This window comes from Biomphalaria glabrata, chromosome 6 (genome assembly GCF_947242115.1).
Source record: "Biomphalaria glabrata chromosome 6, xgBioGlab47.1, whole genome shotgun sequence".
Taxonomy (NCBI): Eukaryota; Metazoa; Mollusca; class Gastropoda; family Planorbidae; genus Biomphalaria; species Biomphalaria glabrata.
Genome location: NC_074716.1, coordinates 44551938 through 44571824, shown reverse-complemented (window position 1 = coordinate 44571824; position 19887 = coordinate 44551938). Strand labels below are relative to the sequence as shown.

The window sequence follows — 19887 nt, the reverse complement described above, 5'->3', positions numbered from 1 at the left end:
AATTCTCTGTAACATAGAGAACCATAATGTAATACAAAACAAAATCATACACAATGACATATTAATACCAATACAATTCAACACTAGATTTAACATATAACATTTATATTTATTGCATTAAATAACTGCTATTATGAGCAATTGAAACAACTTCTGTTAACATAAGTAATCATATTTCTATCAATGATTTGCTAAATAAAATTGTATCACATTTCATTCATACAACTCCCTGTACAAAACACCCTCATTCTAGCCGCAATCAAATAGTTAACAAACTAAGTCCATCTTGCTACATGTATATTGTACCCCCAACAACATGACCCGGCATATAACTAACAACACTCCTAATAACATAGATTTAACCCAATGCTCTTTACCTCTTAGTATCATCAGGCCTTTATAATGATTCTAGTCTTGACGTTTCATTTTATGTATTTCTACCTCATCATTTCGATAATTTTCTTACAAATGTAATTTAAATAGAACAATTATAATCAAACAAAATCACAGAAAATAAATACATTGTGCACAATATACGTATCTACTTTCCACTACTTATACTCTTTTACATTTTCTATGTAGCCTTTACTAAACTTCTATAAAGTAGTAGCCTTAACCTATATGAATATGTAACAACAATATCCAATTCATTACACATATATTTATTCATTGTAAAATATAACAATAATTAGTATCCATCATTCCCACCATTTCTAATCATATCTATATAATTCTAACATTATTGACATGCCATCCTTTCCGCTTCCCTCCTTTGCAATGATGTCCCATTGTAATCCCACTACAGAATGATCTAGCTGTACTGTTTTCTAGTCTGCTATGATGTCCCATTGTGATCCCACTACAGAATGATCTAGCTGTACTGTTTTCTAGTCTGCTATGATGTCCCATTGTGATCCCACTACAGCATGGTCTAGCTGTACTGTTTTCTAGTCTGCTATGATGTCCCATTGTGATCCCACTACAGCATGGTCTAGCTGTAATGTTTTCCATCCTGCTATGATGTCCCATTGTGATCCCACTACAGCATGGTCTAGCTGTACTGTTTTCCAGCCTGCTATGATGTCCCATTGTGTTCCCACTAAAGAATGGTCTAGCTGTACTGTTTTCTAGCCTGCTATGATGTTCCATTGTGATCCCACTACAGCATGGTCTAGCTGTACTGTTTTCCAGCCTGCTATGATGTCCCATTGTAATCCCACCACAGAATGGTCTAGCTGTACTGTTTTCTAGCCTGCTATGATGTCCCATTGTGATCCCACTACAGAATGATCTAGCTGTACTGTTTTCCAGCCTGCTATGATGTCCCATTGTGATCCCACTACAGCATGGTCTAGCTGTACTGTTTTCCAGCCTGCTATGATGTCCCATTGTGATCCCACTACAGCATGGTTTAGCTGTACTGTTTTACAGCCTGCAATGATGTCCCATTGTGATCCCACCACAGAATGGTCTAGCTGTACTGTTTTCTAGACTGCTATGATGTCCCATTGTGATCCCACTACAGAATGGTCTAGCTGTACTGTTTTCTAGACTGCTATGATGTCCCATTGTGATCCCATTACAGAATGGTCTAGCTGTACTGTTTTCTAGACTGCTAATATCCCTCTCTTTTCTCGTATACACCTCTCCGCCATTGTAACTTAATTCCTTAACTCTGATTAACTGTTGACTCTGTCTTCTACTATGCCCCCTTCTCCCACAATTAAAGCATAAGATGTATGGACTTGTACGTCTGTATGTAGGTTTAAATCGCTTTCCCTGTACCACTGATTTCCTTACTTTACTTTGATTTTGACCCATTCCAATTGCATTGCTTTCTACCTTATCTGTTAAATCTTTCTTCTCGTGTTGTCTGCTACCCATGTCATTTGATGTATGGAATCTTATGTCTTCTTCCACATCCCCCATTCTACCTCGCGTAGACTTTATCCCATAATATTTCTTCCAATTCTCAATCTCCCTTACTGAACATATTGTTATAAACCTGGTGATGACACAGATGGGGGTAGTGCTGTGTGTGTTCTTAGCCTACCCAAATCGCCCCAGTCCAGCGCAGGACGAGCGGTCAACTGGTGATTTCAAATGGCTTTCTCGAAGAGGACTTTTGGGATGGGTTTCAGGTTCACTGGAGGGGCAATTATGGGACAGGTCATCTTTCTGTAAGTCACCCTTCCACACATTCTGAAAGTCAGCCAACAGTGCTGCTGTTGATCACCTTTCAACACACCGTCTGTCTCTAACTTCGCCTCGTCTGGTCACATTGCGAGGTAACGTGAAGTCAGGCGGAGCAAGGCTAGGTTTTGGACAGTTAGTGTGATGTTGTTGCCAACTGTAGATTATTTGTAATGTATTTGAAAATAAACTGTTACTGTTAATTTGGAGCTCTGATGAGTTGTGAGGTTCTTTAAGTTCGTTGTGTCGTGTGGTGCAGTTTGAAGGGAGCCTGAGTAGTAGAGGAGAGATCGTAACAACTGGTATCAGAAGTGGCACGCTTTGATGGCTTCTATGAAAACTCTTGAACAGCTTCTTGTTAAGGAACTGAAGCGGGAGCTCCGTGAGCGTGGGCTGAAGTTATGCGGAAACAAAGATGCCTTAGCAGCACGTCTCCGGCAAGCACTGTTGGATGAAGATGAAGACCCAGACATATATTTGTTCGAAATAGAACCGGATGTGGTGGAGCTCTTGAGTACAATGCATGAAAAGATAGACAAAATGGATTCAGGAATCAAAACAATAGTTGTTGACAATAAAACAGCTATACACAACTTGTAAAAATGAATGTTCTTTTTCCTTTACTTTCTCCTTTCGTATAAACAACATATAGTTCATAGTCAGATAACCAAAAAACACTGTTGACCTACACGGAGAGTGTTTACATCAGTCCTTTTTTAGTACACAGGCCTGTGACACATGTGTCGGTTGATTACCCATAGGGTTACACTGACCAGCATTGACCAACTGAACAGTTCAGTTACAACAATATTTTCACCCCATGAATGTTTCCAATAATTAAATCTATCTCACCCTGATCTACAACACAAGCTTCCACTGTCCCCTTAAAATACGGTGTGTCTATACTAACTTTAGCAATCGGTAATTGTACAATATTCCCATTAAACATAACACACTTCCTATATTCGCCTGTATATTCATGGTCTTCCACTAATTTCTTATTCACTCCAATAATAGTGCTCCCTGTATCCCTGATGGTCTTGGCTGTATTGTTCCCTACGAATGTCTGAAAAACCTCCAATGTTCCAGTATCAGATGACAATGATAAGCCTTGCTCTATTCCACCTTTCTTCCAGTCCTTTCTTTCCTGCCTGTTTGCTTGATATCTTCCGTTGCGGCTATCATGTTGTCTTTCATTAGTACCACGTCTACAATGTCTATCATGTGTCTCCTTTGTTGTGTGAGAGTTATTCTGTGTCTCACTTGTTCTGTTAAAGGCAACTATTTTTTTTCTTTATCACTGCCTCTAGATAATTTCATCTCGGGATGTGCCACCTTATATGCCATTATCATTCTTTCTATGTCTTCTTTGGATTTCGGTTTCCTCTCTAACAGAAATATTTTTAATTCCTCCTGACACTCGTACATCACTTTGTCCAGCATGAGAAATGTCTTAAGACTGTCAAAAGTTTTTTTCTACCTCTCAGCGTGTTCTATCCAGTTATCGAAATGGCTGCTCATTTTGTCCAAGAGTGTCTGTGGGTCATCCTATGGTTCTATCTCACAAATAACAAACTGTTGGCGGTAGAAAGCTTCTGTTTTCCCGAAAGTTCGAAGTAGTTGTTCTTTCACAACACTATAGTTACCCTGGTTCATATATATTTTTGACCTACACAATAAGAATGTCCATTAGTCTTCAGGGTATTCCAGTTCTCTCATTTCTATTTCGAACCTTTTCAGAAAAATGTCAATGTCCATTTTGTCTTCGTTGAATATCAAACCTTTATATTTCGCCAGTCTATTCCCTATAGTGTCACTCTTTCTTTTATCACTCTCTTTTCCTTGGTCTGTTTTCAACTTTTTCTCCGCCGTCTCTTTTTCAAACGCCAATCTTTCTCTTTCAATGGCAACTAATTCGTTTTTCTTTTCCCTTTCAATTGCTACTATCTCCATATCCTTTTCTCTTTCTCTTTTGTCCTCCTTATCTAATCTCTCCTTTTCCTTTTCTCTTTTTGTCCTCCTTATCTAATCTCTCCTTTTCCTTTTCTCTTTTTGTCCTCCTTATCTAATCTCTCCTTTTCCTTTTCTCTTTTGTCCTCCATATATAATCTCTCCTTTTCCTTTTCTCTTTTTGTCCTCCTTATCTAATCTCTCCTTTTCTTTTTCTCTTTTGTCCTCCATATATAATCTCTCCTTTTCTTTTTCTCTTGTGTCCTCCTTATCTAATCTCTCCTTTTCTTTTTCTCTTTCAATCGCTAATCTCTCCTTTCTTTTTCTCTTTCCATTGCCAATCTCTCCCTCTCCATCAACCTTTCTTGCACTTATTTTCTTAGTTCCTCCCTTTCAAGCTCCAACAACCTCCCCTCTTCCTTCAACGCTGCTACCCCAGCCTTGTCCGCCATAGTCTATCTATATTATAAAGTAGAATGTGAGGTGTATGTATGTATGTGACTTATAGAAATCAAAACCGCTTGACCAATCTTGATAAAACTAGGCCGGAATGTTTCTTGGGTACCAACTTAGACCGTAGTGTATGTATTGTAGCCCTAAAATAAACTTATGACCCTAAAAAAAAATAAAGTTGTCCGACTCTATTACAGCTATAGTATTTTATGGATCTAGGCCATGTTTACATGCTGTGTCTAAATGATGAAAGACGAAGAGGTCACGCATGCGCAGAGATGCTAGATCTAAATTAGCTCTCATTTTAAAAAAAACATAATTTTACACATGAACATACAAATTAGTGTCTATTCATTTCATTATTTTATGAAAATTAACCTTCAAATATGAGTTTACAAAATTTTTTTTTTTACATAAAATCGTTCGCTCTAAATGCGAGAATAGCTTTAGCCGCATTGACACACTTTTCCAGAACTCGCGCGTAGTGATACGAATGACATTAACGCCAGAGGTCATAATATAACGCATTTTAAAGGCATATTATTAAACAAATAAACTACTTACATAATACAATTTACTTTTTTAAAGTATTTTACCCTACAACTACCGATTAGGTTTAATTACTTTTAATTGACCTTTTTCTTTCAGATTTACTTATGCGCATTTAGACCTGATAACATAGCTACACATATACATTAGACGTGTTCACAACACGTCATTCATCAAGGCGCGGTACCTAGGTCAATATTACAGCCTACAGTATCTTAGGAAACACAGCCTCAAAGTGACAACAAAGTGTATAGTCTTTTACTATAATAGGCTCAAAGTTTTTATTTATTGACTAGACTGCTGTGGCTTTCAAATTGTTTAGATTCTAGATCTACATGAAATTAAACTAACAATGTTATATAAACAATTACATTTACGTGTTCGATTTGATTATAAAATATATTTTATCGCTTTTTGTCACCCCTTCGTGTGTCGTGCACACCGCTATGCAAATACACTATGATTGGACAAGAGGTTCTATATTGGGGATATTATATATAGGCTATATGTATATACCCCAACAATAAACCATGGGTCACTGCAAAAATAAAACGGGAAATAATCAAAAGGAAAAGAGCATTTATGAGTGGCGATGGACAGACAATGAAAATTGCTCAACGAAATCTCAACGTCGTTCTTGAGGAAGGGAGGAGAAACTACCGAACCAAGCTGGAAGACTCAATTAATACAAGTGACATGAGACAGGCGTGGGGCATCATGAACAAAATGGCAGGAGCACAAGTCAAAATTAAAAATAATCTTGCTTCAAGAGACGAAAAAACATTAGTCAACGAATTAAATGATTTATGTTTTATCACGCTCACATCTGCAATATTTTAAGTTTCAATATCACTGCCTGATATGGCAATCTGAGCATTAAAAATAAAAATAAACTTTATAGAATCCTAAATGCTGCTGGCAAAATCATTGGCAAAAACAAAACCCATTTGAGCAGTTGTTTGAGACAAGGATCTATAAAAAAGCTAACAAGATCCTCGAAATAAAGAATCACCCTTTGTGTCAGGATTTTGTGATTTTACCATCACAAAAGAGATACAATACACCGATAGCAAAGACAAACAGACACAAACACTCTTTTGTTCCCCTGGCAATCAAATCATTAAATAAGAACAATCTGGTATAAACTTTGTCACATGTAAATTATGAGTGAGTCTGGTGTGAATGTACACTTTGGTTTCTTATAGTTATAATGTTTTTTGTTTGGTGTAGTGCACAAATTGTAAGACAAATTTCCTTACGGATAATAAAGATTATTATTTTTATTATTATACTAATATACAATAATTAATAAGCTTCTTGGGCCGTTGAATTCACACTTACGATAGTAGGTCTACATCTTTTATAATAATATCTAGACTCTAGATCTACATATATGTAGACCTACAAGCAAATGTTTTTATTTAAAACAAGATTACAAAGAGAGTTTGTGTTACACAAACTCAGAGGCGGCCCCCGTCGAAGTCGGATCCCTGTCGGATCTGCATATTCGCAAATAATATTCAAGAGGTGATTTAATTTTGATGTAAAATGTTTTACACGTTTCGGATGTTCCTTCAGAGTTGAAGATAATTACTTCCTAGTCCAAACCTCCCGCAGGACGACGGGGGATGGGAGCGGGCAGGGTTTGAACCCTGGGCCATCCATAAATCTGAACGACAGTCCAGCGCGCAAACCGCACGACCAGGCAGCCATCCGATGGTCAAAAGTAATAATGTTTCAAAGATTCATTTGCCGTAAATTTAAATTTAAATTTAATAAAAAAATAGTAGATTAGTTTTAGTATATTAAAACATTACAATATTGATCAAAACGTTTGGAAATGAAAATCTACACTTTTTTTTTACACTTTAAGTTTAGAAATTGAAATTCTACATCTTAATCTAGTCTATTTTAGTCTAAACTAGATCTAGAAATTCTAGATCTAGACTCTAAAATAATTTTAATTAGAATATAAATCCAGATCTAGATATACTGTAATAGAAATCTAGATCTAGTTTAAAAAATCTAGATTAGATCTAAATCAAGATATCATTCCTTTTTTAAACGCGAGTCACATAACGAGGCTTAATAAACATTACTATACCGAGTTCTTTTTTCATTTCATTTGAAGAATTAATTCCATATAACGTCAGAGGGAAAAAAAACACTACGTCACACGGCCTAGCTAGACTAAAAATCGCCTTCATCATTACGAGCCTTTTATCGAGTGTTCATAGACATTGGTGCACCGAGTGCGTTCTTTTAGCATTTCATTTAAAGAATTCATTCCATATGACGTCAAAGGAAAAAAAAACACTACGTCACAAGGCCTAGCTAGACTAAAAATCACCTTTATCAAAACGAGCCATTTCTCGAGTGTTCATAGACATTGGTGCACCGAGTGAGTTCTTTTAGCATTTCATTTAAAGAATTCATTCCATGTGACGTCAAAGGAAAAAAAAAACACTACGTCACACGGCTTAGTTAGACTAAAATATGTTTTCATTAATACAAGCAATTTTTTCGAGGGTTAATAGACATTGGTGCACCGAGTGCGTTCTTTTAACATTACATTTAAAGAGTCCATTCATATGACGTCAAAGAAAAAAAATTCCATTACCTCACAATAGGCTAGTACCGGTACCATAAAAAAAATGTCTTTATTTACACGAGATATTTAACGAGGGTTCATAGACATTGGTGCACTGAGTTCTAATAGATATTATTTAAAAAGGATCAAAGCCACATTGTTTTTGCGTTTTGTCTGTCAGTCGGTCTGTCCGTTATCTTGATATAAAAAAAAAACAACTAAAAGTTATTAAAAATTGATTAACCTTTATTTTACGTTTCAAAACATCGCAATAATTTTTAGGTATGAACACAATTGAAAAGTTTATATAATAGATTGTTCCGGATGTTTGTATAAATAGTAAAAGAAAAAGAGTATTCAGATAAATGTAATACCGTTAATTAAATTTTTTGGATGGTCTCGTATAAAAATTAGATGTACTACAGCCACGTGGAGAGATTTTCATACCTTACTTTGGTGTTTGGATTCTGTTTTCCTTAAAAATCGGAACATAATATTAACGATAATTAGATTTTTTAATGTTTTAGGTAGAAAGTTAAATGTACTGTAAGAGAGTAGTGAGTTAAAATATTTTTCATAAAAATCCGTAAAAACATTATTTCGTAAATGAGAAGATTATTTGTTTATTAATTAGAAGAGGGAGTTCAAACAATTATTTGGCGTTAGTAGATTTTTAAATAAATTCGGAAATTTCTGGCGACGATTTGTAAGAAACAAAATCCGGAACTTTCTTTATCGATTAGAAAACTTCTATGTTATGTTTTACAAGAAAATTAAATGTCTAAAAAGTAATTTTCAGTAATCAATTCTAGTAAATTACTTTTTTTAAAAGCCTTATATAAGTCAGTATAGAGATTATGATTTAGCATTAGTATGCTATTTACATAAAAAACGGAACAACATATTATTGATAATGTGTTTTTGCAACGTTAAAGCATGGAAATTGAATGTAATATAAGTTAGAAGAGCAAACAAACATTTGTTGGCGTTGATTAGTTTTGCACAAACAAATCCGGAACATTCAATTTTAGATACTTAAAACTATTGAGATGTTATGGGAGGAACATTAAAGGGTAAATCAGATTTTCAATAGCTTTTAGAGTTCTAGTTTTTTAAATCTAATCGTGACGGACAGACCGACCAACAGACAAAACGCACAAAAATAAGCTTCTTTTATTCGGATGGGGGCACTAAACAAAAAATAAATAAAATCTGATTTTTAAAAAAAGTTTAAGGAATTGGTTTAGCACCTGATCATGTTGCGACGTTACGCTACTGCACGAAAATCGCTGCATAAAAAGTCCATTAAAAAAAATGTGCGTGATATTTACATACAAAGTGCATTATTAGCCTTTATAAACAAACAGAAATGTTTTCTTTTAATTTTAGCAGCTAGTTGACCAGAAAAAACGTCTTTAACTATTATTTGTATTTGTTGTAAACATTTCCTGTACATTTTAAAAATATATTTGACTTAGTGATACTGAAAATACACAAAAATTGTCCATCTTTGTTAGCCTATTGTAACATTGCCTCCCTTACATTTACGTAATTGTTTTAGAATTGGTGTATTTTTATGAAAAAATCGCTTGCATAATTAATTTTATAAATTAAACGGTTTGCTTTTAGAAAACCAAAAGTAGCCGTTGCACCTAAACTTTTCAAGCCGGATTTAATGATGAAATAATATTTTTCATATCTCTTCTAGTTTTCGAGATCTGAGTGTGACAGACGGACAGACGGACAGACGGACAGACGGACAGACGGACAGACGGACATTTTGCACAAACCTAATAGCGGCTTTTTCCCCTTACGGGGGCCGCTAAAAATGGATTTAGGTCGATTACATTAATAGCCTACTATTTTTTAATTTACGCATTCGCTTTCTTTAGTCATTATTATATCGTTTAATTGTTTCCAAAACACTCTCAGTGACTTTATCGACAGTGATACGCAAATTAAGACCCGCGGGTCGCGGATAAATTATGTCTAGTTACTAATAATATTGAATCGAATGTTATCCTGTCTCTAGATCTAGACTTTAATATCTCTACTGTCTGCTGACAAGAGATCCACTGTGTATAAAGGAATATGTAGGTTTTACCTTTACGTTGGGCGCCACTTGTTACCTTATCTTATCTTATCTTATATAATACAGACGTTACTTCAAAAAAGAAGATGATTACGTCCTACGCGTCATGCATTTAGTTATGCATATTAACCAATGACTTAAATTCTGCCAAGTCACTGGTTTTCCAGGCTAGCTCAGGCAACCCATTCCATGCTCTAATAGCACTAGGGAAGAAGGAGTATTTGTACAAATTTGTCCTAGCATATGGGACGAGGAATGTGCCTTTATCTTTGTGTCTTTCAGAGTATTTTATTAAATTTTGTTTTTGTATTTGAAGATTATGGTTCAGTGTTTTATGTATGATTGCTACTTTACTTTTGAGCCTTCTGTCCTGAAGGCTTTCTAAATTTAGTGATTTTACTAAAGGTGTTACTCTTGTCAAATGTGAATTTTTGTTTGTTATGAATCTCACTGCTCTATTTTGTGTCTGTTCCAGTTTCTTAATGTTTTCTTGAGTTGAGGGGTCCCAAACGGAGGATGCATATTCTATTATTGGCCTAACGAAGGTTAAATAACATTTTAGTTTTATGTTCTTATTTGATTTATAGAAATTTCTTTTAATAAATCCTAATTCTTTGATTTTTTTGTAGTTTCATCAATATGGGGATTCCATGACAGTTTTTCATTTATTATAACACCTAGGTATTTTGCGTTTTTAGTCTGTGTTACTGGTTTGCCATGAATAAGATAAGTGGAATTAATTTGTTTTAGTTTTTTTGTTACTTTTAACAACTGACATTTTTCTGGGTGGAAAGACATGCTCCAATTTGATTCCCATTTCTGTAATTCATCTAATTCTCTTTGTAAAATATCTGTGTCTTGTGCTGTTTTTATTGTTCTATATATTATGCAATCGTCTGCAAATAATCTGACTTTTGTTCCTGAACTAATGCAATTTGGTAAATCATTTATGTAAATTAAAAATAGTAGTGGACCCAAGACTGTTCCTTGAGGTACACCCGAGTTTACTGTTATCGGTGTTGATTTAGAGCCATTTATTATTACAGTTTCTTCTCTCCCTATCAGAAAATCTTTAATCCACTGATGCACGTTCCTTTCTAAGATGAGACTCTTTGAACAGTGCATTAACACTAAAACAACAACGTCATCGTTTATAACTTATTTCATTTCCATGAACACTAGAACACTATTTCGTTTCTATGTCTCCATTTTGGTTCTCCTCTCCTTTCAACACGCATTCGCACCATTTCACATTTACACTCACATTCGCACGTAACACATACAGAGGCCTACTACATAGATACATACTTTCCCTTACATTCTGCTTTATATTATACATAACTGATTTATTGAATGGCAATTTGAAAATGTATTTTATTTATTATATCACGTTTTCTTTTTGTTATAATAATCTAAATTTTGTAGCATATGTCAGAGTATCGTTTGAAGATATCGACCTTAAGTCAAATAGTTTCTATGCGAGACATACATAATACATAGATGCCTACTTCACCTTATATTCTGCTTTATAGTATACATAACTGATTTATTGACTGTCAATTTGAATATGTCTTCTTTTTTTTATATAATCAAAATTGTGTAGCATATGTCATGGTATGATGTTATCGACCTTAAGTCAAATAGTTTTGAATTTTGTAGAATAGTTTAGTTATTAATCGATATGTTTATAATTTACCTAAAACAAAGCACAAGGAAATAAGAAATGACAATTCTATACAAGACCATACAGATGTATTTTGAATCTTAAACAAATTTTATAGTAGTCCTACCAATCAAAGCTCAACCAAAGTTTATATTTTTAAGAATGCCAAAAAATGTTTTATTACTGTTAGCCGAATATCTAAAATAATATCAGGGATAATGAGAAGTTCAAAAAGAAATACTGGTGTATTGAGTTTACACATTTTATTTAAGAATTTGACATTTCCTGTAGAGCTATATATAATGGCAGTAATCCAGCATTTCGATAGCGTTACATCGGTTCATGCAGCATTCGCAATTAATGTTCATGCCAGGTATATTCTGTCTTTTGCTCAGGAACGACAATGCGTTTGGTTTATTAAGCGAGATGTCCGCTAATGAATCAACTGGCTCTGTAGAAAATGAACAAGAAAAAAAAAAAAAAGAAAAATATGTTAAAAATACTTTTTAAAAAAGGGAAAAAAAGCTTATCTAAGAGGAATAACTCTACATTTACAACTAAACCTCTCAGTATACCTCTTGGTGTAAAATAATATAATTAATAACTAGTAATTAATTGACTAATAGGTCCTTTTTTTATTGATTCATGTATTGTCCTTGCATAGACTTAATCTAAGTGTGTGGGTGTGGGAGAAATATAAGACCGACAAGGTGACTTGATATAAGCTTTGTAAAAAAATAGATTACAATGTTGGAAAAAAAAATGTTTGTTATCCAAGGTAACCGGGAAAGGCCAAATTTACAATGCCGACAGGCCGAGTTTTACCCTCAAAAGGAGAACTCTACAGATAAAGATAAAAAACAACAACAACTGTAAAAACAAGATTACAAAGACAATTTGTTTGGAGACCTCAAAATCGGCCCCCGAAGTGGTCCAACCAGGCAGGTCAAAAGGCAGGTTTTGAATATTTTCAGAAAGAATATTAGAATGAAATTCTATCAAAGACAAATGACTGAGAAGAATGGAGAAAGAAGGTTAACGGATCTTGTGTGGTGCCCCAGTGGTCCACAGACCAAAGGAAAGGTGAAAGTAAATGTGAAGTTCGAGGTAAAACTGACCTAATCAATGTCTTATAATGAATATATAATTGCTCTAACTGTTTTGTAAAGGGACAATCTCTTATTCCTCAAGAAAAAAACATTTCCTTAAATTAGACATTTCACACAAAACTAATAGCGTCATTTCCCCTTTTGGGGGCGGCAAAAAATACGTATTTTATATATTTAAAAAAAAAAAACAGAAAGAAAACGACATTACATGAATATGTACACTTGCTTGAAATTCCACTACCAATTATTAAGTTTTTGTTCATAAATCTCTTCAAGCAAGCTAGGAACTTCCACAACATATACAGCACAGATTCGGTACTGGGTACAGTATGAGACCAAATGCATTGGATAGTGCTTTAATATGAAACCAAATGCATTGGACAGTACTTTAATATGAAACCAAATGCATTGGACAATTGGACAGTACTTTAATATAAAACCAAATGCATTGGATAGCACTTTAATATGAAACCAAATGCATTGGATAGCACTTTAATATGAAACCAAATGCATTGGATAGCACTTTAATATGAAACCAAATGCATTGGATAGCACTTTAATATGAAACCAAATGCATTGGATAGCACTTTAATATGAAACCAAATGCATTGGACAGTACTTTAATATGAAACCAAATGCATTGGACAATTGGACAGTACTTTAATATAAAACCAAATGCATTGGATAGCACTTTAATATGAAACCAAATGCATTGGATAGCACTTTAATATGAAACCAAATGCATTGGATAGCACTTTAATATGAAACCAAATGCATTGGATAGCACTTTAATATGAAACCAAATGCATTGGATAGCACTTTAATATGAAACCAAATGCATTGGACAGCATTTTAATATGAAACCAAATGCATTGGACAATTGGACAGCACTTTAATATGAAACCAAATGCATTGGATAGCACTTTAATATGAAACCAAATGCATTGGACAATTGGACAGCACTTTAATATGAAACCAAATGCATTGGATAGCACTTTAATATGAAACCAAATGCATTGGATAGCACTTTAATATGAAACCAAATGCATTGGACAATTGGACAGTGCTTTAATATGAAACCAAATGAATTGGAAGCACTTTAATATAAAACCAAATGAATTGGACAGTACTTTATTATGAAACCAAATGCGTTGGACATACATACATGATTTTCACAATACGCTTGTCTTGGACGCTGTATGAAATGAGATCAAATGTTAGTCATTTGTAACAATGAAATGTTGCAACGTTGTTCATCCCCTACTTCTGGTGTCTTCACTATCTATGATCCAGGACCACTCCTTTATCATTTTGCAGTCAAAACCCATTCTTCTATAAAACAAAACCCCCAAAAATGAAAACAGCAATCCCAAAGCATAGTTAAAGAAGATCTTGATTTTAAAACCCCCTCAGAAATCTTCGATAAAAGCCCCTCTTCAATATAAGACTATCCATACATCAGTCACCAGATTCTAGCCAAGAGGAGTTTTCTGTTTAACCCCCCCCCCTCCAGCGGGTTTTGCAGCTAAAAACTACCTCTTCAATATAAAAAAAGCAAATTACACACTCAAAATTCTTTGATCGTAGCCAAATAAATTCTTTAGTTTAAACCCTCTTAACTTAAGCGGGTTTGAAGCTAAAAAAAATAACTACAGTCACCAAATTCTATGAACGTAGCTAAAGGGGTTATGAATTTGTTAAAAAAAAAACAGGTGGGAAGAGGCTTCAGACATTGCCAGTGATTTTTGTGGAAGCAGCTTACCACCCAATGCGCCGAACGACACGGGAGGATCTAAGGCAGTAAGCATAGCACATAAGGTTTTTGAAATAAAACTTTTTAATAGCAGGATAATGTACTGTTGGCTTTTAATACCGGAAAAAAATCCTGGCTACGCCCATGCCTCTAATTAACACCTTTCTCTCTTTAGTTTCGGCACTCTAACTGTACAGCATTTAGCAAAAACTCACCTGACATAGTGTCTCTTTTGTGTCTCTGAGCATAGTGGCGGCACACGTACTGAACCACATCAGCCAGTATGGAGCCGCAAATGCCACGATGGTGAGACCGATCAAACATGGTGCAGACATGGGTTTGGACCCCATTCGTCTGCGTGACACCAAGAACTAGAACTAGCAAGGCTGTTGTCAGGAACAGGTTGGCATTTGTAAGATCGGAAGACATTTCGTTACCTGGATATAGATTACTGCCGTATCTGGTTGAAATAAAAGTTCAGTGTAAGCGTTAGATGATAAAGAAAAAAAAAGAGTCTATTTCTTTGATACTACTTTTATATAACAACAAAACTAGTATTGATATCTAAACGTAACAGATACATATACAATAAGCTAACAAGCCAAATAGAAAAAAAAATCCTTTCAAAACAGTTTATCTAAAGGGGCAGAATTCCATCCTTACAATTATCTCTACCAATAATGTACTCGTTATTTCCCTTATTCTATATCATACAAAATGATTTTTTACCACCAATATGTAATTGCTTACTTTTTTTTTTTATTGATTCGTGTCTTCTGTATGCCAGTGAATAGTTGCGCGAAGTTGCAACTTTATCCGAAAATGGATGTGGGAGAAATAACGTGTACACACTTTTTACCAGACAGACAGACATACAGGCAGAGTGTTGATATAAACTTTGTAAAAACTACAAAAATTCGTTCAAAGAAAAAAGAATTCATTTTTTTATAGAGTAAACAACATTGGATATCACAAAGGATGAGAAGTTTAGTTTAAATTTGCTTCATTACAATTCCTCCTATTTGCTTGCAAACTCTTCGTACATTCAAAAATAAGTCGAAACACTGAGCGTGCATTTCAAAGATGGCCCTAACGATTTTCTTAGAAATGTCGCCACACAGGAAGAACTTAAGTTTGATCGATATAAGTATTTCTCGAAATTATCATCTTTCATTTAAATTTGGCTTATTTTTTTATTTCTTTTGATATTATGTGTAGAGCCTCTTTGTAATCAGAAGTTTATTTACTAAATAGATGTAAATGTATGTCTTTGTATTGCCATATGTAGAAATCGTTACCTCAACTGGTAATATAAAAAAAAAACTTGATTATGTAGGGGTGTAAGACTTCTTGCAATACTGAAATATATAATAAATAAAAATAATAAAAAAAAAAAATTTAAAAATAAAGCTTATCTAAAGGGAAAAAACTCCGACCTTAAAACTATATCTATTAACACTATGTAAGTTATTTCCCTTATTCGATATCAAACTAATTCATTAATTGACTAATTGAGTATTTTTGATTATTGTTTCGTGTTGTCGTATCTACAATACAAATATCAACTTGATCGGAGAATGTGTGAAGGAGAAAGGCGTTAATTATTTAAGGGGACAAAACCCAACAAATTATATCTGTGAATACTGAAATACTATGATTACTAAATATTTTCGTTAGCCAAAAGAATTACAAAGCCATGTTTTAAGGTTCAATATTCTTGCTTTCCAAAACTATCCTACAGAGCAAAGTGGCAGTAGGAGAACGGGTTTTTTGAATTGTATTAATCTTAATACATTACTGTTATACTTGAAGTACCAAATCCAAACCTCTCCTTTCTTTATTTCTTTGCTTAACCAAAATATTAAATGTCGATTTTAAAGTATCAATAGTGTCAACTGATGTTAACGATGATTTAAAGAATAGTATTTATTACAAAGAAAGTGATGGAAAGACAAGATAAAATAATGTACAAGCCTGCCATTGAAAGAGGTCCTATCGAAGGCAAAAGACAGAGAGGAATGGAGAGTGACGATCGACAAACCTTGCTTGGTTCCCCTACGGTTCAACAGACTAAGATATAAATGAAGGTGATATATTGCATATAAATCTCTGAAAAAATATTTCTATTTTGGCTTGGTATTCTATACACTTTAATCGTCATCTCAAATTCCTTTTAACTATGAATGTTTAAGACTAAGAATAACTGTAAATTTTACATAAGTTGTTTAATAGTGTGTTGTATAAAAGATAATGGCAGAATAATAATAGGAGTAATTAAACCCTTAAAATGCAACCACGTCACTTAAAATTGATCTATAAACTAGTAAAAAGTTGTCAATTTGATAGTAGTAGAAAATGATCGAAAGTTATTGTTAAAAAGAGATGTAGTGCTATCCAGTTTAACTCTCAAATATCTGAGACGTTCTAAGACACTGATTGCGCCGTTCACCACACCGGGAACAAGAGCTTGCACCGCAATGCAATACATTTACTCTTTACAAACTAGCTTTGTTATCTCTGTGTTTAACTATGCAAGAAGAAACTAATACTACAAAAATAAATATTATGATATGTTTTTTTCTGATTTTTTATTTTTCTTTTTTTTATTTTTAGCTGTCGATGGAGATTTTAAATAATCTTATCAACATTATATTCTATTCTGATAATGAATAGACGTATGTAATCTGTACTAAGTTTGTTGGTTTTCAGGTTTCTTTAAACAACTGAAGAAGTAACTAAACAGTCGTTACACCTTTTCACACTGACAGACAGACTGACAAACATAATTAGAGATTGTGACCTAAAGAGGATTCATGAACCAATATGAGTTCACATTACCTAGTAGCGGGTATAGCTAAAAATATTCAATTAGAATTATAGCTAGACTTAGGTACTTTAGATCAACAGATCAGTGTTAAAAGTGTGCTGGCACGTTCGTCCAGAGGTGTACTGGTCCCTTCTTGTACTGCCTAGGTTATTAAGTATAACCTCCAGGTATACAATTCAACTAATGTATGCAACAAAAGACTTTACAAAGTCGCAGGTAAACATATTTAGATGGTTTATTTACATGAATAAAATAAAGGTTTAAATACATGGCCATTAACTCACAGGCCGACACAACAAAAAGTAAACAAAAGATACTCAAAAATAATATGGCACACAGCCCTAGTCATATGTTACATTATCGTCACATTTTGGTTATCAAAAATACAGGTCACAGGCCTCAGGACAACACATGACCATTTTGACCATTGGGTTACAAACTTCCGGCTTACACAGCCAACTAAAGGTCACATGCCTCAGGTCGAAATACGACCACTTTTGGCTACACTATGGTTACAGGCTTCAGGCTTACACTAGCCACTTTTAGCCAAAAAAAACAAACAAAATGGTCATGATGAACTATAGGCTTCAGGGAAACCTATGAGCCAACAAGCTTCATAGAATCCCACCTATAGCCATCCGTTTGGTAAAGCCCATCTGATGATTCAATACAGGTTGAATCCCTCAGAGACAAGGCTATAAAAATATGTAAAGTCCATCTGATGATTCAATACAGGTTGAATCCCTCAGAAAAAGGTTACAAAAATATGTCACGTTTGGGAGTACCCCAGGATGCAGAACATCAGGGTAAAAAAAAATATACTGCCTGGAAATCATTTGGGGCTATATCTATTAATAAATACATTATATAAAATACAATAATACTAAAGACATACTTAGCCCAAAGATCTCCAGAGCAGGGTACACTTCTCCGAGTACCCCATGACACACGACCACTAACAGAAAAAATACTATACACAACACAGGTGGCAACTAAACACAGTTTGCAAGGCCTTTTATAAACTACATAAGGGGAATCACTCCTAACTATACAGGTAATCAAAAATAGTTATTTCCCCATTATGTCACAGAGATAGATAGATAGATAGATAGATAGTGACTACAGAGATTAAGACTTCAAATAATATTACTCTTCGTCTATGGCGTCCAGTAGAGCTTGTAACTTTACTGTAGTATTCCTGAACTTATATACAACATTTTACAAGTTAAACTCTGAATTGAACGCCTACACTTTTGCTTGCTTTTTTTATGGGTATCATTTCGTACATAGTATAAAAACGAAAATCCTATTAACGCATTCATAAAACAATATTTTGGCAAATACTGATCCACTAGCGGATCCACAGCTTTGGAATGGGTGGGGTGACCCCTAATCCTAATGCCATGTAAACCCTTACCCTACGAATAAACGCATATACATTTGATTGGTTAATTCAAAGCTATGCCAAAAAAAAAATACGGAAAAAGGAGGAAAAATTAAGTTGACCAATTAGACTCTACTCTATTTTATTGTTTGTTTGTATTTTTAGGTTTCAAGAAAAAATAGTGAGTTATAGTCATAAAGTTATTTATAAAATCTCAGACGAAGTAAAAAATATTTAAAGGAGTCTTGGAAAAAATGTTGGTTTTAGAACTCATCTCATTTGTTACTTATAGGCTTTACTTCAAAATTTCTTATGAATTCTAAATTTTCCTAAATATAGTCATTCTTTAAATAGTATTTTAAATTTATGCGCAATTACATAGACTCTGTCACCATATTTAACTATTCTGTTTTAAATGTTTCATGTTTCATGCTTTTGGCATTGTAGAATTGGGGTTGGGGCGAAAAGAAAATCTTAATTGACCACCGCGGACAATGGTTATGCTTGCAATGGATGTGGCAAAATATGCAGGTCATAGTTGGGGCTGCGCAGCCACGGGAAATACTGCATTCCTTATTAATCTTCGGACTAGAAGACAAATCATATAATTATTATGTCAGAAACAAACGAGTAGTCATTCTCTGGCGCTGCCAGGGTCGAGTTTCGTTAAAGAGAAACAAAATTCATCGTTGTCCCTTTAACAGTTTCCACTGAGGAATTTTCTGGTGATGTGGCAGGTCTGCAGTAGTACCGCCCTCTGACAGGCAACGAGGGTGTTCCTAGGAATGTTAAGGGCCTTAAAGGTATTTATGAGGTCAGTTGTTATTATCCCCTCGGTTGATATAACAATGGGGTATATTGTTATTTTGGATAATTTCCATCTCCATCTTCTATCTCCAAGCCTAGGTTCCCATATTTTCTTTGTTTTTCTATCTCAGTTTTTCTTAAGTTATGAGACAGTGGTACGGCGATGTCGTTCATGGTAGCGTTTTTTTTTCTTTTTTTTTATCAACGAAAAGCAGATCAGGGCGTTTGAAATCTACCGTTTTGTCGGTCTGAAAAGGTCTATCCCAGTACAGCATATGTTCAGTAGACACGAGAACCTCTTGTGGCGAGTATTTATAATAAGGAGGAGTGTCCTTACCGATCAAATTGTGTGTCAAAATGTTGGTGTATTAATATTGCAACTTGGTTATGGCGACCTAGGTAGGCGATTCTGATAGGGCTGAACATCCTGCCATAATGTGTTCAATCGACTCACCACATTTCCACATTCTCGGCATTTGTCGACAACATTAAGTTTTAGGATATGCTTCTCGTAATT

At 34.4% G+C, this 19887-nt stretch overlaps 1 protein-coding gene across 1 annotated transcript; it reads right to left on the bottom strand.

Moving 5' to 3' along the window:
* Positions 1–11738: 11738 nt before the first annotated feature.
* On the bottom strand, positions 11739–18425 carry LOC129926671 (molluscan insulin-related peptide 3-like). The gene is made up of 3 exons (XM_056032152.1): positions 18330–18425; positions 14568–14812; positions 11739–11941 (listed from the first exon to the last, which is right to left on the bottom strand). The coding sequence occupies exons 2-3, from the start codon at positions 14779–14781 to the stop codon at positions 11784–11786; spliced, it is 372 nt and encodes a 123-aa protein (XP_055888127.1). The 5' UTR covers positions 14782–14812; positions 18330–18425; the 3' UTR covers positions 11739–11783.
* Positions 18426–19887: the final 1462 nt, after the last annotated feature.

What these genes read in the sequence shown, in the direction of transcription:
- LOC129926671 (XM_056032152.1), bottom strand. Translation starts at nt 14,781, where the DNA reads ATGTCTTCCGATCTTACAAATGCCAACCTGTTCCTGACAACAGCCTTG. An exon ending in CAAAAGAGACACTATGTCAG is followed by an intron (nt 11,942 to 14,567) that starts GTGAGTTTTTGC and finishes CATTTTCTACAG; the next exon opens with AGCCAGTTGATTCATTAGCG.